Here is a 27,778-nt window from a genome sequence, read left to right as displayed (position 1 = left end):
TGAATTGGACATTTTCCGAAGTTCAGCGTGAAATTTATAGGTGATCTGCTCCCGAACCAAATCCCGGAATATTCACAAAGCTGTCCGGTTGTATTCAGAGCTGGAAATGACATAGGCTACTCTCGCATTGCCAGACCTTTCTCCACAGAGCTGCGGAGGAGGGTCTGCCTAGTCCATACAGCATTCCTGGAAACGTACTCTGGTTTATTGGCATTTCTTTAAACCAATCACATTGTCTTGGGCAGGGCTAAGCACCGGACAGAGCCACGGTGCCGCCTTGTCCTTGATTTTAACCTGTGCAGATAAATGAAGCCTAACTGGCTCAGACTTCTAAAGTGCTCTGCTGTAATCAGGCAGATCAATCAAAGAAATTCATCAGAGGCTGTGGCTATCAAACTGAGATCACTCAGGTTTAAACTGTATTTCAGCAGATGAAAACATGAATCCATCTCACCCCCTTCACTGACTTCCTGGTGGCTGTTATTTATCATGAAAACAGGTTTCAACCAGCTGCCTTCCTTCACAGCTCCCACGTTCTTCCACGCAGCAGAGCCCGCCTCCATCCACCACAACCGACCAATGAGGCGGCAGAGCCGGACGAGCCTTCAGCAGCAGCCTCGGATTCCTCACTACAGTAACCCCAGTCACGTGACGGCCTTATAGTAGAACTCAGTCAGTCAGTCAGTCAGTGTGCACTGTGCAGCCTCTGCTGCGTGGCCAGCCTCCAGGCAATAGACGGATCCATTACTACTCGCGCCTTTTGCATTTGCGATTATACCGGCTTTGATTGAAGGTAAGACTGCAGTTTCTATTACGTAATGATGGGTTCAGCGGTGCAGGGCGCGCGTGCATCTGCTCCGTGCCATCTGCTGCAGCAGGCTGGACGAAAACATGTTTACGTTGAGAGCGGAGACGCGCGCGCGCGCCTACTCGCGCGTCCTGCACCGCGGGAGGGCACGGCCAAGGAAAGGGTTAGAGTCCCATACTGTGAACTGTAGTGGGGTTGGGACTGGCCTCTAATAAAATGACTGCATGTGAAGGATTACTATAACTTCTCCACCTGCAAACTTTAACGGTGTTGAACAGTTAATGGCCATAGCCTGCTTGTAGTTATCATTATGTATGTAATGCATATAACAATGGCATTTTGTTGAGTTATAATTGCAAATGTAACTCAAGAATTTTGGCTATATAAGTCAGTCACTGGAAGACACAACGTCCAAGCTTTTCTTTCTACAAAGATGTAAATTCATCTGAAATGTCCCAGCAACCCTAATGACCGATACCTTTATAAAATCTTTGAGAGGCGGGATGGGACGGGATGGGATGGGACGGGATGGGACGGGATGGGACGGGACGGGACGGCCCTACGGCTCTCTCATCGTCCCGTAAACAAGGCAGAGCAGGTGAATTGTGCACAATGCTGACAGTTGTTTTTCCCCTTTGGCTGGGTTTACTCTCGGTCACTCAGACCATGCAGGGGCCCCTAATAGGGAGGGTGGGTAGAGGGGGGGGGGGGGGGTGGCCAACACTCCCTGCTCCTGGGAAAAACAACTTGTATTATAACAAGAAAACAAATGTGATGAGCCATATCCTCTCAGTGTGTTATGTCATAAAGTTACTGTTTGACTGTGCTGTGTCAGCGATGTTGTCACGTGGCTGCTCTTAAATAACGGGCCATACTTCTGCAACTTGCAGTCTTTTATGATTTGCATCTCTTTAAAGTGGGGCTCTGTGATTTTGAAAGGGAGCAGTATGCAGACATGTGGGTAAGATTAACACACTTCACATTGTCTTTGTTTCTGTTTAGACACACACTGTAACCCTGCTGGTTTCCACCCTGAGAGAAAACACCGGGTGTTCACCAGAGTGGGAACGGTGACCTTGGTGACCTGGGTTTGTCTGGTTTAACTTTCCCAGCAACACAAGGAATAATTATCTTCCAAATCATCCTAAACACAGACTCTGAGTCCAGCCAGAGGCAGTATCCAGGGATGGTAGATAACTGTCCACAGCCCTACCGGCTGTCTGACATGGTGACAAGCCTGAGCTCCTACCAGGTGATGCCATCACCGTTTTCGGAGGACGACCTGAGCGAGTCGTCCAGCCCCCGTTCCTGTTCCAGCCCGGACTCCCAGGTGCTCAGCTCCAGCTATGGCAGCAACTCTAGTGCTGAGAGCCAGGACAGCATTCTGGATCACCTGCTGTCCCAGGCGTCTTTAGGAGGTGCTAACAGTATCCTGGCAGGGTCTGAGGCACCTATAGCATTATCTACGTTCTTCTGGGACTCACGGAGAGATGAGCCCTCCAAATGCGAGCCTGTAAAGGAGGAACAGTTTGACTTCCTGACCTGGTCCAATGTGGAGACAGAGGAACAACTTGTAGGGTCCTTCCAGCCCACACTGGAAGAGATTGAAGAATTCCTGGAGGAGAATATGGACATGGTGACAATGAAGCAGGAAATCCGAGAGGGTTGTCAGGGGTTGGGAGTGGGACCGGAAGAGGTTCTTGGTCTAGAAGTTGGCTTGGAGTGGTGCACGGACCACTCCCCTGAGTCTAAGCTAGAGCCAGAGGCCACGTGTTCAGACCACCTGGCCACTGCTGCCCCCAGCGAGACTAAAACTACATCAGTTAACCACACGCATGAGTCCAGCACAGGGGCCAAGAAGGCGTTAGCCAACAAAACTCCATCAGCAGACAGTGGTGGGATGCCGGTCATCCTACAGATTCAGCCTCTCGAGATCAAGCAGGAGCCCACAGTAGCGCCTCTTACCCCAGTAGCCCAGCCTCCACCGCCTGCCCTAGCCTCAGACATCAAAATTGCACAACTATTGGTCAACATCCAAGGTCAGACCTTTGCCCTGGTGCCCCACATCCTGCCCTCTCCCAGCCTTAACGTCTCCTCCAAGTTTGTTCGCATTGCTCCCATCCCCATTGCAGCCAAGCCTCTTGGGCTTAGGGATTGCCCAGCCAGCCAGGGCACAGGGGTGCTTGTTGGAGGTCAAAAGTTCCAGAAGAACCCAGTGGTGGACCTAATCAAAATGCACAAATGCACATTTCCTGGCTGCACCAAGATGTACACCAAGAGCAGCCACCTGAAGGCCCACCTGAGGAGGCACACGGGGGAAAAGCCTTTTGCCTGCAGCTGGCAGGGCTGTGGATGGAGGTAGGTGTTGGGGAAAGAAGTGGGAACTGGCTGACTGAATGAATGTGTTTCTTTGTACATTTAAACATGCAGCCCTAACAGAAAGAATGATCTCTTTCCCTTTAAAATGACCATAATGTAACACTGCAGTTCTTATTAGACTCATATTTCTGATGGTTATAAAAAGCCTGACTGGGCAATCAGCAGACTTGTGCATCTGTGTGAATTAAAAGGTGTTAGTGTAGCCTGTTTGGAAGCAGCAGTACTTATATGTCAGTGGGACATGCCTATGTGCTGGGCATGGCATCATTTGGCTCAAAGGAACCAAGTGTGGTGAAGAGTTTTGCCTTACACTGAACTGACCTGTCTCTTTGGGGTCATCTAGTAGGACTGGCAAGGGGATTTAAAGGGTCTTGAGAGCCAGACCCCCCACGCCCTCTCCAAGCAACTAAAAATGAGAGAATCCGTTCTACAACATGAATGTCATTATTCCTAATAGACTTCATTACCAGGTAGGTAAGCCTATACTGGGTTTTAGCAAAATGCTGTTATAGTCCCAGTAAAAGCCAAGCAAAAACTACCAAATAGATCTGGATGGCTGTCATGCAGCCTCCCAAGTAATAACTGGAATGTGTTGCAGTAGCATTATAAACAGGTTTGCTTGCACAATCTCACTCAGACAGTGAGACATCTGTGCAAGAATAGCTGGGCTGACTCTTTTCAAGGATGTAAACTAAATCTGGGACGAAGCACGTGGGCTGCAGCCACATGGGCACCTGTTGCGACTCGACAGCTGGGCAGAGGCTGGGGTTGTGTGTGTGTGTGTGTGTGTGTGTGTGTGTGTGTGTGTGTGTGTGTGTGTGTGTGTGTGTGTGTGTGTGGTGTGTGTGTGTGTGTGTGTGTGTGTGTGTGTGTGTGTGTGTGTGTGTGTGTGTGTGTGTGTGTGTGTGTGTGTGTGTGTGTGTAATGGAGAAAGGCAGACAACTTGGATGAGGCAATTTCTTTGGTCATTACAGTAAGGGGCTTTTTACATTCAGCGGTCTTAAAGTGTGTGTGTGTGTGTGTGTGTGTGACTTGAGTCCAGAGTTGCCATATTTGAGCTGGCTGTCTTCCCGAGGACATCGGGTCAGACAGTGAGACTCAAACTGTTGTAACTGAGTGCAACGTTTGACCTCCTCTTTAACTAGTTGTTTGTAACTGGCGGGTCCTCTGAACACAGAAACAAGAAGGATTTGGAATGGACATCATTTTAAACAGCACTTTAAAGACTTGTTTTCTGCTGCAGAGCGGGGGTGAACGACGGAGAACATGTTCATTCAAATGACTTTAAACTCAACCCACGTAGCCGAATCGTAAACTGTGCTGGGAAATAGATGTTGCTCCGATCATCATCCTCCTCTTCTTCACCTGAGTGACTTCAGACACTAGACACAAATCCCAAATGCTTCTTAGGTGGTTTCTCATGATCCACTCACACAGCTCGCTACTTTTCTCCATTGTGTTGCCTTGTTTACTGATAGGGCAACAGGGCATGTAATCAGAGTGACAGAGCATTGGATTGAAGAATTTATTCACAGCCTGTGGTGCTCATACACTGCCTGTACAAGTGCCTGTATGCCTACACTCATTATACAATTTTGTATTCAAACAAATCGTTACAGGTGCAATATTTCATTTATTTTCTTATTTAACTTTTAGTTTGAATTTCTAATAAATAAGTGGCGGCCCTCCTGCGTAGTGTCTGCATGTTTGCTGCTCGGTATGTGTTTAGCAGAATATCTGCTGTTACCGTTTTCTAGTCATTAATCCCAGAGTTACTGCTCGTTATAAGCCCTAACTGTAATACGTTGCAGTAATAGATTTGTGAAGTGAGAGAAGTCATTTCAATAGCTGGGATATTCCAAAGGAAATGTATGCATAGAAACGTCCGTACAAAAGATGGGCAACCCAGTTGGAAATCAAACAGTTAAAAGTCAGCTATGAGCTCTTAGTGAACACTTTGTTTAAATCTGTTCATTTTCACATTTTGAGTCATTTTTGGATGAATTCAGAAACTATGGGGATAGTGTTCAATCTATCAGTTCATCAATCAACTCATTGTATTTGTCAAATAGAATAGACTTGGTACAATTCCAGGGAAATGTAATCCCACTTGTGTATAATTCATCATAGAATGTGGCGGGGGGGGGGAGATCCTCTCAGTACTGGCCTCGTGTATCTGGTACCTTCTGCTTGATCTCCACAGAGAGGAAAGGCTGTTACCCAGGTGATAGATAGATAGATATTTATTGATCCAAATAATGGGAAATTATGGTGTTACAGCAGCAAAGATAGATCAGTCACACAGCACAGAATATAAATATAATGAAATACTAGGATACAATATATATACCTACAATTTACATGAAATAATAATAATAATGATTATAGGAATGAAATATAAGAACAATTGGAATATATACAGGATGGTAAAACAAAATGTACAACTGCTTAAATAGTAAGCTAAAATGTAAATAAACCAATTGGGCAGGCTGCATTTAGTGCAGTATTGTGGTGTCTCAGTCTTATTATTATTATTATTATTATTATTATTATTATTAGGAGTATCAGTGTCTTATCTACGTCCCAGGGATGACGTGTTAAAGAGTTTTATTGCCTGTGGTATGAATGATTTTCTGTGGCGGTCCGTGCGGCATCGAAGCTGTCGGAGCCTCTTAGAGAAGCTGCTCCTCTGTTGGACCAGTGGGGGGTGGAGAGGTTGGAGCTGCTCCTCTGTTGGACCAGTGGGGGGTGGAGAGGATGGAGCTGCTCCTCTGTTGGACCAGTGGGGGGTGGAGAGGTTGGAGCTGCTCCTCTGTTGGACCAGTGGGGGGTGGAGAGGATGGAGCTGCTCCTCTGTTGGACCAGTGGGGGGTGGAGAGGTTGGAGCTGCTCCTCTGTTGGACCAGTGGGGGGTGGAGAGGGTGGAGCTGCTCCTCTGTTGGACCAGTATGGGGTGGAGAGGGTGGTCAGGGTTATCCATGATAGATAACAGTTTGTTCAGCGACCTCCTCTCCACCACAGCTTCAAAAGTGTCCTGTCTGCAGCCAATCACGGAGCCAGCCTTCCTGATCAGTTTGTTCAGTCTGTTTGTATCGCTGAATCCGATGCTGCTGCCCCCCCCTGGAGTCTGCTCATCCCCTTCTTGTGAACATCAGTGCTGTTGATCTTCCAGTTCAGCCTGCTGCTGTTCTCCTAGTCTGACTGTCTTGCAACGCCTGGTGTAAATATCCTTTAGGCTGGGTAGGGCACTGCCTATTATGTGATTGAACCACTATCTGGAGGCCTTGCTGTACCTGTCAGTGATGTTCCTCATCAGAGCTCAGAACACAGCCCAGTGTGTACAGGGAGTACAGCAGGGGACTCAGAACACAGCCCTGGGGAGCTCCGGTGTTAAGGATCAAGGTGGAGGACGTGTGTCCGCTCACCCTAACCCCCTTGGCTCTGTCTGTCAGAAAGTGACGGATCCATACGCACAGTGAGGTGGTTAATCCCAGGTCCTTGAGCTTTGTGATGAGCCTCGATGGAACTATGGTGTCAAAGAACAGCAATCTCACATAGCTTCCTTTCTGTTGTAGGTGTGATAGGTTGGTGTAGAGGATGTGTGCAACGGCATATTCCATTGCTCGGTTGGGACGGTAGGCAAACTGTAATGGGTCCACTGTGTTGGGTAGTGAGAATCAGATGAAATTCTTGACCAGTCTTTGGAAGCATTTCATCACTACAGAGGTGAGTGCATCAGTCAGGCAGGCTGGCCTTGTTTTCTTGGACGCATTAATGATGGTGGACTTCTTAATGAATTATTAATGTGGGTGTGACAGACTAAGACTGTCAATCATTGTGAACACTGGCCCTAGTTGGTCAGCACACAGTTTAAGGTCCCGCCCACGGGTATCAGTGGCTCCTCCTGCTTTCTTGATGGTCACAGGCTTGAAAGCCCTCCTGACGCCTCACTAAGAAAAGGAGATGGGTGCAGGAGGTGCACCCTCCCATCCTTGAAATTTAGTTTGGGTACTGTTTGCTTCTGTTGTCTAAATTAAATTGACCACAGACTCTGTGAATCCATATCATCACTGATGTCATCAGTGGTGCCGCTCTGATTGTTTTGGCCATTTCTTGGAGACATCACATTTCCGTACTTAGACCTCAGCAAGATGGCCGCGTGGTCGCTCTTCTTCTGCATTTGATTGGTGGTGACTTAAGATCAGGTGAGATGGAAGGGCATAGTATTTTATAGGGCTGGGACATGATTTCATTCTTTCCCGATACATGGGCGCCGATTTGATTTATATTGTGATTTTCATTTATGATAGTATTGAGTATTTGGATTTTCTTGTCCTCCTTACACAAAAACAAAAGCTGAATAATTCCCTTTTAGAGACGATATATCATGAGACATTTCTACAAACTAATTGTTTTCTAAGAAGAGTGACATCACATGTCAGTCAGTCAGTCTGACATTTATTTACATTGTAGAGAAGAACATGACATGGATTTCCTGTTTTCACACTGTTTTGCTGGAAACAGATTAGATGTAGTCGCTGACAGCAGTACCGTATATACAGAAAGATATTTAGGTGAATCATTGTGAAAATGTGATTCTGGGCAAAAGAATCAATTTTAACAAATCGTCACAAATCTACTAGTATTTTAATATTCCTACACCTTACACCAGTCCCTGTTGACCCTAAACTGTGTTGTGTTCCCATTGCAATGGCAAGCGACAAGTGAATTTACTACAACCTTCTTCTCCATGGCAACAGAAGCTGAGGCTCATGGGTGTTGCATTCAGCCATTTTCTATACCAAACTAATGCACATAACAGGGAAAGAAAACCTTGAAATAGGAATTGACTGTTGGGGTGGGAGGGGGGAATACGTCTATAATTTCTGGAATATTTTAATTCTAGGATGTTCCATTGAATGGGTGATGTTAAGTTAGCCTGTTTACCATTACTTAATAAACAAGCAGATAGATGAACCCTAGCACAAGACCACTGCTCTAATAGCTCCACACACACTCAGTACTAAGACCTGTCACTCAGTGGCAAGTACTGACATGTGTGTGTGTGTGTGTGTGTGTGTGTGTGTGTGTGTGTGTGTGTGTGTGTGTGTGTGTGTGCGTGTGCGTGTGCGTGTGTGTGATTTTCATGTGCCTCGCATGTGTGCACTGATCTATACACATGGTGTAGTGGAATGGCTTTGAATGACGACCGAAAACGCTTGTCTTTTACTAAGAACATTTATTGTTCTCTATGCTGCAGTTTATACAAGAAAGGAACAGTTTAGGCCTGGCGGACACGGATCACATCTAGTAGCTCACGTTCATCTTCAAAAACTAGCAAGAATCCACACACAACTTCCGTGTAGGCTACTTCAAAATAAAAGCATTTCCTGTGACGTTCTTCAGTATAAAACAAATAAAGTTGTGTACCTTTTATGTATCAGCTGTAAACTATATTTTAACATTTCCTTTTCCGTTTTAAACTAAACATTTTACAACATCCTCCCGCCCGATGAACTGTTGTTCATTACTATTCAGCCTATCACCTAATTAATCTCTATAGGGTAAATCAACTGAACAGGTCTCTTTAACAAACTTCCTGTAGAAGTACGAACAGTGCAGGAACGAACAAGTCCATCTCTTCCTGGAAATAGCTCTGTTATCCTGCCCATTTTCCAGGTCTGCCTGGGAGCGTTATCCTCTCCGACCAAGATGACCTCTCCCACCTTTAGCACAGTGGGTGTGGGTATGTCACACTTGTGAGCTGATTTCAAGTTCAGCAAGTAGTCCTTTCTCCAGCTGTTCCAAAAGCTGGTTATTAGTCTCTGTCTGTATCTCCATCTCTTACACATGTCTTCTCGACTCACATTGATTGCTTGAGATGGAGGAAGCATAGTCTTTGGTGGTAATGAAGTCAGCCTTTTCCCAACTAGAAAATGAGAAGGTGTGAGTGGCTGGGGCTCTGATGCATCACTGTCCACATAAGAAAGAGGCCTGGAATTCAGCACAGCCTCCACCTCTGCAAGCATGGTCGTCAGCTCCTCAAAGTTTAGTGAAGCCCTCCCCAGGACCCTCTTTAGACATGTTTTCACAGATCTTACAAGCCTCTCCCAGAAGCCGCCCCACCAAGCAGCTCGCTCGGCAATATACTTCCAGGTGATCCCTTTATCAGTAAACAGCTCTGTAAGCTCTGATTCCTTAAATGACCTCCATAGTTGTTTTAGGTCTTGTTCTGCTCTCTTGAATGTCTTAGCATTGTCTGAGTAAATAACTTTACATAGTCCTTGTCTTGCAATAAATCTCTTTAAAGCTAAAAGAAAACTTTCAGTAGTCTGATCTGAAACTAACTCTAGATGTACTGCTCTAGTCACAGCACAAGTGAAAAGTGCGATGTATGCCTTCTTAGGCTGACCACTTGATCTGACATACAAGGGTCCTGCAAAATCTACCCCAGTAACTTCAAATGGTGGGGACTCTGTGACTCTATCTCTGGGTAACGGAGCTGTAACTTGCTGGGCTGGTCTCACTTTTAGTCTCCGGCAAATGTTACAATGTAACACCACCCGCTTGACTAGCTGTCTACCCCTTAAAACCCAGAATCTCTCCCTCATTTGCACTAGAGTATCTCTGACACCGGAATGCATCACTCTCTCATGACAGGACTGAACTGTTAACTCAGAGTATCTGTGCTTTGTAGGCAGTACCCATGGGTGTTGTTCCCTGTAACTAATATTAGAATGCTGCAACCTGCCTCCCACACAAATGAGACCATTTTCATCCAAAAAAGGTTTCAGGTCTTTGATTTTTGAATCTCTTCTCAGGTTTTGTCCCTCTTTTAGCTGACAGATTTCCTGGCTAAAACTATGCCCTTGTGTCATCTTCACCCAATACACTTCTGCTGCAGTAAGCTCCTCAGAAGTGAGTTCTCCCTGAATCCTTTGACCAGAACGTGCATTAGCTAAAAACCTTTTCACCCATGCAGTTATTCTCGACACTGTTTTTAACCTGCTGTACTTCTCTAGGTCTAATAGTGGCTCTGCTTGTTCAGTGCTGGTAAGCTGCACTACAACCTGAAACTTAGACCTAAGCTCAGTGTTAACTTCATCTAAGCCACATTCCTCATCAATGTTCTTTGCTTCATCAGCCGATGACAGGGAAGTGAGTCAGATATGACTTCAGGTAGGTGAACTTCTCTCTTTTACACAGAACATCGTTGTTGTGAATAGCGGTTTCATACTGAGACCAGAATTCTTGCCACTGGCTTATTTCTCCGCTGTATTTCTCTATCACCAACTTGGGCAGTTTAACAGTCTGTGCATTAAGAGATCTGACTGAACTTGCATCGCTTACCCGCGGGTTCTCTGACTCGGCTTTCTGAATCAGTCTTTTTGTGCGAGTCTTCCATGTGAGAATGCGGTCCTGGTAATCCTGAGTATTTGTAATCTCCGCCTCCAATTCGTCCATCGGCGTTTCGTCTTCAATTCCTTTGTCTAAATCTGTTAAACTTTCCTCCTTGGTCGACAGTACTGACAGCATTTCACGTAGTGTATCACAGTCGGGCACATCCTTTCTCACCTCCTCTTCTATACGAGTCAACAGCTTTGTTGTCGAGGCGCGGATTGTGCGCCGCTTCCTTTTCATCCGTTCAAAGCGCTCCGTCATCGCGTTAGCTACGCTAACCGCTAGCTTCCAACTTCGACAGTTCAAAGTCCTTCAAACTTGACTTCCCGGGTTTCGGCACCAAAATGTAGTGGAATGGCTTCGAATGACGACCGAAAACGCTTGTCTTTTACTAAGAACATTTATTGTTCTCTATGCTGCAGTTTATACAAGAAAGGAACAGTTTAGGCCTGGCGGACACGGGTCACATCTAGTAGCTCACGTTCATCTTCAAAAACTAGCAAGAATCCACACACAACTTCCGTGTAGGCTACTTCAAAATAAAAGCATTTCCTGTGACGTTCTTCAGTATAAAACAAATAAAGTTGTGTACCTTTTAAGTATCAGCTGTAAACTATATTTTAACATTTCCTTTTCCGTTTTAAACTAAACATTTTACAACACATGGTATGCTTACATTTACTTGCATGAACACGTTGGTGAAAGTATCCCAGCCAGGGAGCTGGTATGTCATTTGGCTTCTACCTGCCCCAGCTGGAGGAGCCCCTCTTATAAACATTCAATCATACAGTGTAGAAACCCTCCTTTTGCATGCAGGTCCTGCATGATCCAAACTATCCATAAAAAGCCTTGTGGCAGTCCATTTGACAATAGTACCAACCTGCGTCCCGCCACCAATCATGTACTGTGCTTGTAATGTTGTGTGTGTCCTAATACAGAATAGGGGAGCTCCAGATAGTTGTGCTGTAGTAATCCAAGCAGCGTGTTCCAACTAACAAAGGGCTCTTGTCTGTACACAAAAGGCAGGATGTAGTTTGGATGAAGTGTATGTGAGAACCAGTGTGTGTGTGTGTGTGTGTGTGTGTGTGTGTGTGTGTGTGTGTGTGTGTGTGTGTGTGTGTGTGTGTGTGTGTGTGTGTGTGTGTGTGTGTGTGTAATGGGCAAAATGAGGGGGCCAAAAGCAAAAGAAGTGGGGAAATTGTGAAAGAAGCAGGCAAATGGATGAGGAGCAGAGAGAAAGTGAGATTCTTTTAAAGGAAAGACAGGAAAAAGGTGGTGGTGTTGGTATAGGGGGGTTAAGAGAGGCTGATGGCGGGGGAGAAAAAGCTGTTTCAGTTTTGCACACAATCGCTTGAAGGGAGCCGCAGTAAGGAAGTGGATGGTACAAAGACAACGTGTTGAATAGTTACCATGACTGTGAGCTAGGAACGTCCAGGCTGCCACGCTGCATGAAAGGGAAGAGAGGGATCGGTCCAGGCTCCTCACACAGACCGGGGGGACCTGGAAGGGGACTGCTGCGTGTGCTACTGTATATCAAAATGTAAGGATCACATTTGTAGCAGGTTGTTTAGCTGGTCAGCAATACACTAAACACTCGATACCATAGGGACACAAGCATCATGGTGACTATTAGTTTCCCATCATGCACTGGGAAAATGGTAGGTGGTCCCTCCTATAAACAATCATGTTGTGTCAGTTTGTTTTTGTGATAATTTTTATTTTTTTAAATTTGGAAAAAAAAAAATGTAAACACAACATTCACTTACAGTTACAAACAACACGCTGGGACACAGGAACGCGTCCCAGGGCCACAACATCACAGAGGAAAAACGGGAGGGAGGGAGACATAATAACACATTCAGAAAGAGACACACAAACACAGACAGACATAAGACAAGGGACCAATCACACACGCAAAGAGAAGAAAAGGCCACAGCAGTGCCTTCAAGGACTCAGCAATGCTGTGCCAAGGGTCCAAAGTCTTCCCCGGGGCTCCGCCCACATGAGCCGTTGAGAGTTCCATGTATGTGACTTCCAAAAAAGAAAGGATCCGTCAACAAACAGATAAATCATGAGGTGGCTTCCAACGGGTTGCAATCATCCTCTTAGCAGCTGTAAGTCCAGCAAACTCAACCCGTGTTTGAGCTTTATAAAGCTGGAAGGCTGACAGGTCATTTAGAATCAAAATATTAACAGTAACAGGCACAGTAACATTAATCAAGGTGGACATCTTGGATGCAACATTGTTCCAGAACTGACCAACAGGAGAGCACTCCCAGAACATATGAAGATATGTACCTTGAGCTTTAATTGAGCAGAAAGTGCATAAAGGACTATTATTTATTTTTCACAAGGGTGTGATGTGTCCAATGTATGAAATTGTAGTGAATCGGCTGATGGTCTGGATTGTGTAATACTTCTGGAATGTTAGACCATGCATCATGCCAGTCAAGAGCTGGGTCTGGGCAATCACAGAACCTCTCAATAGGAAGAGCAGAACGGCCAGATATCACCAAGAACTGACAAAGTCTGGAGACCATACCACAGTTTTTAGGCTGCACAGTCAATAACTTCTGAATAGGGTGGTGGGCAAAGGCCTCTGCCAAGGGACACCGTATGCCTTGAGTGCTGATCTTAACTGAAGGTAAAAAAAAAAAAAAGGACAAAAAAGAGGAACGTGGTAGACTGAATGCATTTTGTAAGTCAGGAAAAGATAACGAAAAATGTGAGGAGCTGTTATCGGCCTTTTAGGAGTGCTGTATTATTGAGTAAAGAAACAACATTGGCAAAGAGAAGGTCATGGAGTGACCACGGCTCTGTCAGAGCCCTCTCTAAGGTACGCCAGCAGACACACACATCTGGGTTAAACCAGGTGAGGAGGGGCCTCAACAAAGGACCAGAAATAATGTTTCTTTTCATGTGTTTCTTTTCACCATCCTCTCTCCTCCTCTGTAGAGTAGACATCTTGAGTCGCGGCCGTTTGCCTTTTCCAGATAAATTTAGATACTGTTGATTGTTATAGCCAGCAGGAGGGGAGAGAGGTAGCATAGAGCGCACAAAAGGAATCCTGGGTAAAACATTCATCTTAACCACTGAAATACGAGCTTGAATTGACATGGGGAGACCTATCCATTTTTCCATGTCCTTCAAAACACTGTCCAGAGCAACAGAATAGTTATGGTTAATGATCTGGTTTAAGCAGGGAAAGACCTCATGGCCTAAATATTGAAACTGCTTAACAAATGGGGATGTTGGCAGAGATGGTTGACTTGCAGGCAGAATCATTTAAATGAAGTTGATTTTAAAGCCTGACAAGCTTCCATACTCCTCGATCATGTCGTGTCAGTTTTACTAATAACTTACAGCAACCTGACAGATTTATTAACTGATCAGTTTAGATTTTAAATAATGACCTAGAATGATTCAGCGTAGTTTGCTTCAGTGAACCATTCACTGAGCTTTTATATATTCATTTAGATACAATTCTAAATGTTATAAATGTCCGGTACAATGGAGTTTTGTGTTAAAGGGTAACTGGCGTTTTTTTCCAACCTGGACCCTATGCTCCTACTGTGTGTGTGTGTGTGTGTGTGTGTGTGTGTGTGTGTGTGTGTGTGTGTGTGTGTGTGTGTGTGTGTGTGTGTGTGTGTGTGTGTGTGTGTGTGTGTGTGTGTGTGTGTGTGTGTGTGTGTGTGTGTGTGTGTTTAAGGACTGATGGGAACAAACAACTCTGACATTCTGACATTGGTCCAGTATTAAGAAGATCTCTGCAGTCGGCAGCAGTGAAACCAGCTAACGTGGAAGTTAACAGGACAATCGTCCAGCTTGTATTTACCTCCACTAATGTGCTGTTTTTTGTAGAATGGTGAAGGGTGATCTGGGTAATGTGAATATGTGTAGTCTTAAATTGTATTGTTACTGTAAGTCTTACTTACTGTTGTAAGAAAATGATGAGTAACATTGTGGGAAAAAAATGATAGTTACCCTTTAATTAGCCTGTTTCTTTTTGACTAGCAATGGGTTATATTAGGTGTTTTGGGTTAATATAAATTACAGGGTGCGATTGTATCGATTCATCATCTTGTCAGGTCAGCAGAGCCACATCTGGGAAGCAGAGCCTGGCAAGGGACAGTCAGGTATGGAGTTCTGGGTTGCTGGGAAGACGCCTTGTAGTTGTCTTCGCTGTTGCTCCAGCCAAGTAGCGTATGCCTCACATGCTAACACTGTTGTAATGCTTCACTTGTCCACAATGAGTTACAGGCAAATGAGTCGTAGCATCAACATGTGAAGCATGACAGATAATTACGCTGTGGGAACATGTATGGCCTTTGTGTAGCATTGTGTACATGTTGGGGAAAAACAGAGTTGTTGAAACTAAATAGGAAATAACAGCGCCAGACAGAGCGCTGACAAAGGACTTCTATCAATCACAGGTCCTCACCTCTGACTCTCTCCATTTGCTCCTGTCTCGTCTAAAACACTGCTTCTTCTTTCAGGTTTTCCCGGTCAGATGAGCTGTCTCGTCATCGGCGTTCCCACTCAGGTGTCAAGCCTTACCAGTGTCCAGTTTGTGAAAAGAGGTTTGCCCGCAGTGACCACCTGTCAAAACACATCAAAGTCCACCGATTTCCACGAAACAGTCGGACAGTTCGCTCCACCAACTGACGCCCCGCTGGGATCCCCAGGAATGCTGGGAATGCTCGGATCACTATGATACAGACACAGGCCATGGAGGCATGGTGCGAATGTGAACTTATGGGGGTGTGCGCAAATGTTTGCACCATCCTTATGTTAGTTTGCATATGTGAAGGGAAATCTGTGCAGTCTGTTATTGTTCTAATTTATTGTACAACAGAGACAGTTCCCATCCTGTCTGTATTCAGCTGCGTTGGTACCATGTACTCCTTATGTTTGTTCTTTCCTTCCTGTTGCCACAGCACAAGATAAGATGAGCGTATTTTCATTCAGCCATTCCTGGCTTCTACCAGGATCAAAACAACTGCCTTTTATCTTCCTAAAAGTTGCCAGTGTCTTGGACGTTCCTCATCTTATGTAATGTTGAGGACGTCAGAGGGAGTTACCTCGGATCCTCATTAGCTCCCAGAGTTATTGGTAGTTTCTCGTCCTGGGATCCACAGAAGTTTCTCCTCTGGGGTTTTCTCTGATAGCTTTGTCCAAGTTTTTGCTGCAGGGCACCACATTTTGATCGCGGATGAAGAGTACCTTTACTATTCAACTGAGCTTTGATCCACAGGGAGAGAAACCTCATGACCAACTACCTTTGTAAGCCTGCTGGGACATGAGGAGAATGGAAGAGAAACCCAAGAGATCCGAAAGTGAAATGCAACTATTCTAATCAGTGTTTAATGATCGTTGTTGTTTTATGAAGCTGGGTCATGTGTATTTACTTGCTGGTTTTGATATGTATCGCTCTTGCCTTACTGGACCTCGGAATCCTTGCTGGAGAGCCAAATGGTTCGGGAAACCAGACTCTTCAGTGATCCTTATTTTAAAAGGGTGTTACGTTTTTTTCAGCCTGGAACCTATGTTCCTATGATTTTGTCTCTTAAGTGACTGATGGGAACAGCAAACTCTGACATTGGTCCAGTATTCAGCGAGATCTCTGCAGTCGGCAACAGTAAAACAAGCTACGATGTAAGTTAATAGGACAATCGTCCAGCTTGTATTTACCTTCACTAATGTGCTGTGTTGCCACTGACAGATTAATATTCTAAGGGTCAACAACGTTATGGAAAGGATCCCTACAGAGATGAAAACCTTATTGAGACCTTTCTGTTTAACCAGAAACAGCTCTGAAGTCGTTAGCTCTAAACCCACCAGACTCCATTTAAAAAAGCAATACTTTTAGCGTGTATAGAGCCGACGTATTTTCCTATGGAAATCTGTAAACTTTGTGCTAATTACAAACAAAACTACAGTTGTGATCGTCGGAAAAGTGGAAAGACGACCCTTAACATCTTTTTTATAGTTTTGTTTTGTTTCTGTCGACTTTGAATGAAGTATATTTTATGTAGGGTTGCAAAGGGGCTGGAATTTTCCGATAAATTTCCGGAAACTTTCCATGGGAAGGTAAACTGGGGAATTTTGGAAACATTCCAGATTATACTGCAAGATGGTTTTTTTCAACTACATTTAAATTGCCTGTTATAGACCAACAGTATTATATGAGCAATATTAAAAATATCCAGTTTATTACAGTTAATTCCCGTTATTCCTTGAATTTTCAAACCCTAATTTTACGATACTAAAATGACTGTTTATTGACATGGAGTCTGGTGGGTTTAGCATATGCAATTTCCCATCAAACACTTAGACACAAAAACATAAAAGGTGTCATAGTATGGTAGTTGTCAGTTAGTGCATAGCCTCACAACTTAAGTCTCAGTCTGCTATTATTTTATGAACTATTATTTTACTGACAACTTGACACAAAATCTGCCTCAACTCGGGTTTAGCTGTTACTGTAAAAACACGCTGATAGCCTTTGACCTCAGCTGGCACTTACGTTAGTTTGATGTGTCATCAATGGACACACTACACACCATGGTGCTGAACTACCAGGACGATGTGCTCCTGGGAAATGTAGTCACGACACCCCTTTTGAGGCCATGACACACTTTGTATTTGCGGTCAAACGTTGTCTGCTACACAATGCCGTCCATGTGTATCCATGTATGTCGAGCGACAACACGCAGGGGTACACAACATTGACCATCATTCCTCTTATTCAATTTTTGAATTTTGAATGCTTGTGTGAACACAGGTTATTTTTTATCGCATCCTATGAATGTCTGTAAATATGTAGGACTGTACATTCACACAGAGACTATTCTGATACCTTATCCTAAAACCAGTCAGTGGTTGTGAAGATTTCTAGTGAAAACCCTTAATGTGTACATAACTTGACATTTCAGTACATATGAATATATTCTATTTTTTTCCTTGTTCTATCCAAGAAGCATTACAAATAAAACTGAAAAGGAATTCACATTCAGTGACTTCCGTGGGTCAATCCCTCATCCAGCAGCAACTCTTTCACTGTTCTTGAGTTCGTTTATTATCCTCTCTTCTCCAGTGTGTAACACACAAAACTGCCATACACCTGTGGTCCCATTGCCCGCAGATACTATTTGAATTTTGGATCCCCCTCCATGTTCTTTTGTTTCACCATTCTGTTATGGTCTATGTTTTTTATGCATGTAACATGACAGTTGTACTCCCCAGAGTATTACTAAATCCGAGGTTTTCAATCTGAGGCTCATGCAGCCAAATAAAGGAACTATTTTGAAACCTGATTGCTGCAATCAAATTTCACCATCAGAGTAATAAGTCAGTCAGCCGGAACACACTGATGTTTTTAGAGTCAGTTTGAGGATATTATTTTTAATGGCCATCACTAACAAAGATCCAGAAATCTACCTAGACAAAAAATGTGGCGAAGAACTCCAGAACTGAGAATCATCACGTTTTCTATAGTTTCAAAGTATTTTGTCTGAGAGAGCCTTACAAAAAACCCACTCTAAAAAATAGGTATAAACTATGATTGCTTTTTTTAAATTTATTTAGTTCAAACCATGTTGGCTTCCACCTTTTAAAAACCACCACCACCTCTGTAACAGTTGAACAAAATAGAAGAATTCGATGTGGACTATTAAATATTAGATCTCTGTCCTCTAAAGCAGTACTAGTAAACAATCTGATATCAGATAATCAAATTATATGATAATCTATAATCTAATTTATATAGTGATAATCTATTCTGTTTTACTGAAACATGGCTGGGCCATGATGAATATGTTAGTCCAAACAAATCCACTCCTCCCAGTCAGAATAATACTCACATTCCCAGAGGCTCAGGCCGAGGGGGGCGGGGGGGAGTTTCAGCCATCTTTTATTCAAGCTTGTTAATTAATCCTAAACTAAATTATAACTGGTTTGAAACGCATCGTGGAAAACATTACAGCCGATTATATTTGTTGTAGGTTCCACACTAGATTCCTATCTGACAGTGCTATAGCTAAAATTAAAGAAGTCCATTCCTTGAAATACCAGAGGACCTTTACGTTAACTTTAGTCCCCCCCAAAATGATAATTTTGAAGATGGTGACTGGAGTGGGTGATAAAGAATCTTATTTTATTTATTAGGTCTGAAGATGGCTGGGCTGGGAGTGGGGGTGCTGGGTCTAAAGATGGCTGGGCTGGCAGAAGGGGTGCTGGGTCTGAAGATGGCTGGGCTGGCAGAAGGGGTGCTGAGTCTGAAGATGGCTGGGCTGGCAGAAGGGGTGCTGGGTCTGAAGATGGCTGGGCTGGGAGTGGGGGTGCTGGGTCTGAAGATGGCTGGGCTGGGAGTGGGGGTGCTGGGTCTTAAGATGGCTGGGCTGGCATTAGGGGTGGTGGGTCTGAAGATGGCTGGGCTGGGAGTAGGGGTTCTGGGTCTGAAGATGGCTGGGCTGGGAGTGGGGGTGCTGGGTCTGAAGATGGCTGGGCTGGCAGTAGGGGTTCTGGGTCTGAAGATGGATGGGCTGGGAGTGGGGGTGCTGGGTCTGAAGATGGCTGGGCTGGGAGTGGGGGTGCTGGGTCTGAAGATGGCTGGGCTGGCAGAAGGGGTGCTGGGTCTGAAGATGGCTGGGCTGGCATAAGGGGTGCTGGGTCTGAAGATGGCTGGGCTGGCAGAAGGGGTGCTGGGTCTGAAGATGGCTGGGCTGGGAGTAGGGGTTCTGGGTCTGAAGATGGCTGGGCTGGGAGTGGGGGTGCTGGGTCTGAAGATGGCTGGGCTGGGAGTGGGGTGCTGGGTCTGAAGATGGCTGGGCTGGCAGAAGGGGTGCTGGGTCTGAAGATGGCTGGGCTGGCAGACGGGGTGCTGGGTCTGAAGATGGCTGGGCTGGCAGTAGGGGTTCTGGGTCTGAAGATGGCTGGGCTGGGAGTGGGGGTGCTGGGTCTGAAGATGGCTGGGCTGGGAGTGGGGTTGCTGGGTCTGAAGATGGCTGGGCTGGGAGTGGGGGTGCTGGGTCTGAAGATGGCTGGGCTGGCAGAAGGGGTGCTGGGTCTGAAGATGGCTGGGCTGGCAGAAGGGGTGGTGGGTCTGAAGATGGCTGGGCTGGGAGTGGGGGTGCTGGGTCTGAAGATGGCTGGGCTAGCAGAAGGGGTGCTGGGTCTGAAGATGGCTGGGCTGGCAGAAGGGGTGCTGGGTCTGAAGATGGCTGGGCTGGCAGAAGGGGTCCACACTCCGTGGAACATGCAGGAGGAAACAGTGAGGAAACCAACACACACCAACACACACCAAGCACACAGCAGGCATAACAAAATGAAGAAATAAACCAAAATTCAATCACACACACACACACACACACACACACACACCAGACTTTCACCGTGGGGCGGGACATTGATAAAGCAAATGAAAACCAGCACCTTGGTATAACTCCCAAACTCGCAAATTAAAACAAATCTCGTGAAAACTTGAATAATAAATGGACGAATCTCGTTTAGATTAGCACGACAGTCTGAAAATGTTTAGGAAGGCCCTCAGGAATGCCAGATCAAACTATTACTATTAATAATAACTAATAAGAGATCAGACTATTACTCATCACTAAAAGAAGAAAATAAGAACAAGCCCAGGTTCCTTTTTAGCGCTGTAGCCAGGCTGCCAGAGTCCCAGCTCTGTTCCTAGACCTCTGAGCAGTGACCACTTTAGGAGCTTCACCTCTAAATGCAGGACCGCTAGAGACAAAGACCAGACCTGACCTAGACTGCTCCTTTTCTTCATTGTTACCTTTTATGTAGTGTTTTACAACTGATTACACCTTATCATACATTTTTAGGTTTCTCCTGTGCCTGTGGGGTTGATCATATACACCTACAGTATGAATACAGTGGGATTCTACATTGCTCTATTGAGATGGTGAAATAATAGTCATAGTTAATATTTATTCATGATCTACTACACTGTTTGCTTTTGCACTATCATCATTACATACAGTCTACAATAGTATCTCACCTTATCATGGTCATTGCCATTCTGTGAGTGATTTTTATTTTTATTCTTATGTATGTGTGATATATGTCTGTATATGTGTTTGTTGCGTTATGGTTGTCTTGCTACTGGATGCCTAAAATTTCCTTTGGGATGAATAAAGTATATATCTATCTATCTATCTATCTATCTATCTATCTATCTATCTATCTATCTAGAGGGCGCTCTGAACTCATCCTGAGATTGACGTATCTCAACTGTAGACCGACAGGATGTACACAGCCCAGCTGCTAACACAGACTCATCTTGCTGCGTACATGCTGTTAAAATGAAGCTGTAGCAGAAGTTCAGTACTTCATATATACAGTATATATATATTGCTTAGGCCAGTAGTTTTATTTGCCATGCATCTGCGGTCAAAGAGCAATAGGCCATGGCCATTTCCGCCTAGACTTTTATATGCAAAAAGTCACGATATATCGGAAACCTACTTTTCCAAACTCCTCCCAGGCCTTGTGTCTGATCTGCACAAAACACGAAGCATCTCCAGATGGAGGTGACAAAAGCTTATCAAAAGAATTTCGCAATGTTCAAAAATTGCTTAATTACTTATGAACAAATTTGTGCAGCTAGCTATGAACACAAACACTAACCTTTGCATATCTCGGCTAAATGAAATACTATCAACTTGAAACATCCGGCCACTGTTTGGCATGACACTGTGAGGCTCCAGAACAGATATGGCAAAGATTGGCCTACAGGGGGGGCTACAAAGACAAAAGATTAATATCTTATAAATGGCTCCTCCAATTAACATCTAGGGCCACTGCTCGGCCACTCCGATGTAGAATGCATTATAGCCCTCATACACCAAGAATTAGACACGTGGAGCACTAGGTGGCGCTATAATAAAGGTAGACGGTAGACTCCTCTCTCCTTGAGTCTCTTCTTCGACTTTTCGGTTCGGATCTCCTGTGGGCGGGACTTAGAAGCGAGTAGAGGAATCAAGGATGCACAAACTGGGGAAGGGCTCGAAATTCCCTCCCTAGTCAACTGATAAGCTGGTTTGTAGAGTTCCAGGTGAGCAGGTATAATTACAGCTAACATAGTAGCACCCCTTGAAATCCACATGGCTTTCATTGTGACCTCCAGCCCTGTTGAACTCCTGCAGACACACACGAGGACCAGACTCTGTCACTGCAGCTAAAGTTGCAAATGAAAGATATTGCTGACCATCGGAAGGCTATTCATGTGTTGGCATCTGGTTCACAGATCTGGTTTTGAGATTGTGCCTTGGTGATGACCTACAGTAAGTGTGTGTGTGTGTGTGTGTGTGTGTGTGTGTGTGTGTGTGTGTGTGTGTGTGTGTGTGTGTGTGTGTGTATGAAAGGGGTTATTGCGAGTACACAGAGCTGGGAGGTGGGGGAAGTGACAGCTAATTCATCCCATATGTTTTATCCCACAGTGGAAGCCTTTACCTTGACAACTGCTCCCAGTCTGACACATACGGTTCTGGCTGCACCTGGTTTGGCTCATGAGCTGCTACTACACACAATAAGGGCACATAAAGAGTTGTTGTTAGCAACATAACACACATTACACACAGGAGGAATGGTTGTTATTGGTGGTAATGGAACTGAGAAAGGTGAGCTCATGCTTGTTGGCTTTGATTTCTAACATGTAGACGAGGCCCAGCTACCACTACCGGCTTCTGAAGATGAGACACGTAAAGAGAGCATGCATTGCAAGCTGGCCCACGAAAAATCATGCACGAGGTAGCTGTAATCCCTTTACTTCGCTGTGTATGTATCTATGTTCACGAGGAACAAAGTCACAGGTTGTCCACATGTCTCCTGAAATGTTCAGACGTAAAAGATCAGGCTGGTGTTTATTCCTTATTTTTTATCAACAACGTATTCATTTATCTCAATACACGCAACGATACAATAATACAACAGTCCTCACCAAGGAAGACAACAGTCTTTTAAATTGGGTCTCAGCATATTTCTATCAAACTTTACTCACACATGGAGAAGTGCATTTGTTGGGGACTATTTCAAGCTGGTCCTGATCCTCTCAGCGCTGGCCTGTGTATCACATGGATCTGGTACCTTCTACCCGGCCTACGTTTCATTTCTGTCTGGATTGTTTTGAGAGTTCTGCTGTGTTACAAATCCCGCAGGTTTGGGATACTCTTAGTCTCGCGTTGCCAAACCTTCTGTTACGCGCTTCCTGCCCTGCTCTCTTCTTCCTCTCTGTTCATCTCAGGTGTTCCTGATTCCTGATTGTCAGTGTGGCCCCGCCCCTGTATATAAGGGAGGCTGGGAGACAGGGATCAGGGCTCTGAGACTGAAGCAGCTCGGGTCAACGTTGTCTTCTGTTGTGTTTATTGCTTTGAGGATGGAAGTCTGGTAGTCTCACGGCTTTGTTAGAGAGTAACTACTCTTTGGGGGGGTGCTCAGTCCGACGGCCTTTGATGGGTTGGCTTAGGCTTCTTCCCTTCTTTTGCTCTTTTTGGCCAGACCTACAGACTATGGAATGCCGTTTTACTCAATATTAAATCAATAAATACATAAATAAATTAATAAATACTTAAATACAGTGTGCATAATTCTTCTGTAAACCAGATGCAAAATGGCCTCATGGTGAATCATTGGGTGGTATGAATCAGCAACGGGGAGAAGCTAGACAAAGATTGTGAAAACATCTGGAGGGAACTTTTCATTTAAAGGAACATGCATGGTTACATGCATGGATATCTTAGCATAGCATACAGATTGGAAACAGGTGGACAAAGTGAAAAATGATGCTTACTAACACATCTTAAGCTTAACCCCCCACAGGAATAGAAAGGACTGTTTGCCAAAAAACTGTTACAGATGTACAGCAACTCCCAATATAAACACAATTTTTCATCTTTACATTGTTGTTTGTCTACAGATTATTCAAAATAAACATGTTAATTAGTTAACTTTACAAGTGTCACATCTGTATTTTTTTAATTTGGGCAGAGCCAAGCTAGATTTTAGGCCATGATTCCAATCTTTATGCTAAGCTTATAGCTTTCGGACTCCAGCTCCAAATTCAACACACCGGCATGGGAGGCGTCGGTCTTCATCTAACTCTCGGAAAGAAAGTGAAAGAGCCTAGTTTCCAAATCGCTGAATTATTCTAAGCACATTTTTGCCGACAGTGAAGGCCCTCTAAAACTGAAGGTAATCTTCTTTCTCTTTCTTTTCCCACCAAATGAATTGCCTTTTTGAGGGTCTTAATATACTCAAAAATTCAACAAATGCGGAGCTCACATCAAGGTGAAAGGTTACGTATTTTAAGGGCATGGGCGCACGAGCACTCCACACAAGGCTTTAAAAATCGAGCCCCTTGTAGTAGTCTAGTACATCGTACTAACAAACTCCTCCTAGGGATTTCATCCGATAAACTTCTAATTTGGTCTGTGTCATCATAAGACCTTAGTAATCAAAAGTTATTAAAAGAAAAACTTTTCATTATAGGGCATGGTCGTGGCGGGCGTGTGGTTGTGTTTTTGGATTAATGCCACTGCAAAGTATATATATGGATGCATAAAAAAATAAAAATATGCCTGTATTGTGTGAACAGTGGGGCCGTCCCGCAGCCGAGCCGTCCCACAGACGTTACGCATCCTGTGGAAATTGGGGGTTCCTCTTAAATGTGGGGACGCTGTCTGCTTCTGGTTCCCATTCTACTATTAGACAGAGTTGACAGTCTTCTCTGCCCACTGACTTCTCTGTGTCACTGACCAGAGCTGAAAAGAGATCTTTTAAAAGAAGATTACTAAAAGAAGACTAAAGAGGTTTTCTGAAGCTACATATTTTGTAGCATTATTTTATTCAGAGGCAACTAAGATCTAATGGAATTATTAATAATTTATTCAACCAGGTGTGGGCCCGACAGCCTGTGAAACATCTATACATACATACTGTGGGCGGGCAGGTCGGGCTGACAGGGCCTTTTGAAATCACTTATGTAACAACGCAATCAAACAGTGGAGCTCAGACAGATGGGACAATTGCACAACATGCAAGATATTGACATGCAGTGTCAGCTGTCTGTGTAGGGATTTCTCAAGGGTGAAAATGTCTGTGTGTGTGTGTGTGTGTGTGTGTGTGGTGTGTGTGTGTGTGTGTGTGTGTGTGTGTGTGTGTTGTGTGTGTGTGTGTGTGTATGTGTGTGTGTATGTATGTGTGTGTGTGTGTGTGTGTGTGTGTGTGTGTGTGTGTGTGTGGTGTGTGTTGTGTGTGCACGAGTCAGAGACTTTTGATATCACTGCTGGGTGGACTGCAATGACCTCCACTCAACCCCTTTCAGCACCATAGTAGGTACTTTAACTCTAGTCATTCTAAATGAATATTCAGTGTGCTGCATTCTTTATACCATGCTGATGCTCATCAAAAGTGAGCTATGCAGAATGTGTAGCAAAGAGATGGATAATATAATAACATATAGTTAGTTGGGCCTGATCAGTTTTTGATTTGAACAGGATTTGGCCGTGGGGCCACTGAGTGATGATTTGACTCAAGTGGCAGGTTTCATTATCTCTGAAATCCTCAAAGAGAGGAGCCGATATTTGTAATTTTGTTGTATTCATTGTAACGTAATGACCATAAAGGCTTCTTAATGCATAAATCAGATTATTAGACCTGCTTTTGTCTGATAAATCCATAGGCTGTTAGACAGCAGGGAACATAAGTATTGAACGTGTCAAAATGTTCCACTGTAAATATGCTGCTGGAATGAAATTTTCACAAGATGTCAGTAACAGCCCAAGTAATCCGCATATACAAAGAAATCTAAACATGTACAGTATGTCCATGACAGACGTTATGTGTAATAAAGTGGAATGATAATGGGAATAAATCTTGAACACATGAAGAAAAAGGGGTGAAAAAGGCACGGGAAGCCAACAAACCAGCTGAAATCTTCCTAATTGATGGCCTATAAAAAGGTTTCTCATCACCAAGGTGTCACTTAAGAAGCATTTCAGGATGGGTAAAAGCAAAGGGCTGGTGCTCCTCGCAAGATTTCTGACAGAGGAGTCCATAGAATACTTAGAAGAGTTGTCAAAGAACCAAGGACCACTAGAGGAGATCTTCAGGAACCAACCCATAAAGGTGGTAGGCCTAGGCCTAGCCAAAAACACTTTAAAAAGTTGTTTCTGTACGCCCTCCTACTAACGAAATACGTGGCGCAATAGATAAACACACAGTGACTGGAATAGGGGGACGTACACAAACAGAGGCGAAGCAAGACGAGTCTAATCTAAAATGAAAGCGTTAAAAAGCTGCCTGTTTTATCGGCGCCCGTGTTATCTGATCTGTCCGGCCGCTTTGGCCTGCACGCTGCACCAATCGGTTCGGCCGTTCTTCTATTTCTTCTGTGGTCTGCGAGCGAATGTGTCCAGCCAGGTATGTCATCAGATACAGGAAGGCCACAGTGCTGCGGGATACTTTACATAAGAATACAAATAAAACTAAATCTACAGCGTTTTAAAGAACTACTTTGTGTGGAAAAATGTGCTTATTGAAAAGCAAGTGTCTAGTACAACAGACAGAGCTGAGACAAAAATAACACCTTTTATTTCATTAATAATATAATAAAACACAGATCCAGATCATCTGCAAACTGCCCAGTGTGGGAGCTGCTGCCTTCCGATTTCAGATGTGCTTCCTCCATTGCTGTTTTTATATCTCCGATAAAGATTTTAACTCCGTTATCATCATGTCTTTCATTTTGTATTTGTGAATTGCTGCTTGTTGTTGTCCTTTTTAGTTTTTTTTAACCTTCAATACTCTTTTTTACTGCACCTTTTTGCTTTTTTGTAGAGCACTTTGGTCATCTGAAGCTGTGTTTGAATGTGCTCTAGAATTACTTCCTGAGAAACATTTTCCATAGCCTACTGAGAGATATGTTGCTTATAAGAATTGGTTATTAACTAGTTTTATTGTTTAATTATAACCTTTATTATACAGACACTAGATACACCAAGGTATAATAACAAGCATATAACACTGACAAGATATAACACTTATAAATGCATAAAAGACAATTTCCTTCACACATAATATAACAAATGACATCATCTTCTGATTTAAAATAGCAGATACAGAAACACAACATTAAATGGTAAATGTACACACAGACAGGGGCATTGGGGCTCAGGGGTAGAGGTCGCCTGCCAATCGGAAGGTTGGTGGTTTGATCCCAGGCCCTGCAGTCCCATGTTGAAGTGTCCTTGAGCAAGACACTGAACCCTGAGTTGCCCCTGATGCTGCCACATCAGAGTGTAAATGTGAGTGTGTATCTGATGAGCAGATGTATAGGTGTGTGTGAGTGTGTATCTGATGAGCAGGTGTATAGGTGTGTGTGAGTGTGTATCTGATGAGCAGGTGTGTAGGTGTGTGTGTGAGTGTGTATCTGATGAGCAGGTGTGTAGGTGTGTGTGAGTGTGTATCTGATGAGCAGGTGTATTGGTGTGTATGAGTGTGTATCTGATGAGCAGGTGTGTAGATGTGTGTGAGTGTGTATCTGATGAGCAGGTGTGTAGATGTGTGTGAGTGTGTATCTGATGAGCAGGTGTGTAGATGTGTGTGAGTGTGTATCTGATGAGCAGGTGTGTAGATGTGTGTGAGTGTGTATCTGATGAGCAGGTGTGTAGATGTGTGTGACGGTGAGTGGTTCCTGGACTACGTTACAGAGCGTTGAGTAGTTGTTATATAACAACAGTCCGTTTTCACAGACACATGCAAACAGACAGACTCACATACGGAAACGTAATAGTTTACATAAAGGTAAAAATTATTTGAAAAAAAACCTCTTCACAATATTAAAACGTGAATTGTCAACATGTTGTATATATATATTATATATATTATATATTATATATATATATATATATATATATATATATATATATAATATATATATACAACCTATTAACACAGACAATAAGGGAACATCTAATCACCTGTCATCATCAAAGGTTGACATCTGACCTTATTTCTATATTATTATTATAATAATCTGTCTGTCTGTTTGTCTTTTGTCTTCTAGTTTAAATGTCTTCTCTTCATGAATGTGTCCCGAATGTGTAGAAGGGTGTATTAAAGCCAATGATGAAATGATCATTTGCATATTAAGTGGTGGTGTGTGTGTGT

At 44.0% G+C, this 27,778-nt stretch overlaps 1 protein-coding gene across 1 annotated transcript; it reads left to right on the top strand.

Annotated features, from left to right (window-relative positions):
• Window positions 1–673: 673 nt before the first annotated feature.
• On the top strand, window positions 674–16,282 carry LOC116688187 (Krueppel-like factor 15). The gene is made up of 3 exons (XM_032514034.1): window positions 674–793; window positions 1,811–3,166; window positions 15,085–16,282. The coding sequence occupies exons 2-3, from the start codon at window positions 1,995–1,997 to the stop codon at window positions 15,251–15,253; spliced, it is 1,341 nt and encodes a 446-aa protein (XP_032369925.1). The 5' UTR covers window positions 674–793; window positions 1,811–1,994; the 3' UTR covers window positions 15,254–16,282.
• Window positions 16,283–27,778: the final 11,496 nt, after the last annotated feature.

Source organism: Etheostoma spectabile, chromosome 4 (genome assembly GCF_008692095.1).
Source record: "Etheostoma spectabile isolate EspeVRDwgs_2016 chromosome 4, UIUC_Espe_1.0, whole genome shotgun sequence".
Classification (NCBI taxonomy): domain Eukaryota; kingdom Metazoa; phylum Chordata; class Actinopteri; order Perciformes; family Percidae; genus Etheostoma; species Etheostoma spectabile.
This window is presented reverse-complemented; position numbering and strand designations above follow the sequence as displayed.

Coding starts and splice junctions, on each gene's coding strand:
- LOC116688187 (XM_032514034.1), top strand. CDS start 1,995: ATGGTAGATAACTGTCCACAGCCCTACCGGCTGTCTGACATGGTGACA. Junction 3,167..15,084: donor TGGCAGGGCTGTGGATGGAG/GTAGGTGTTGGG, acceptor TTCTTCTTTCAG/GTTTTCCCGGTCAGATGAGC.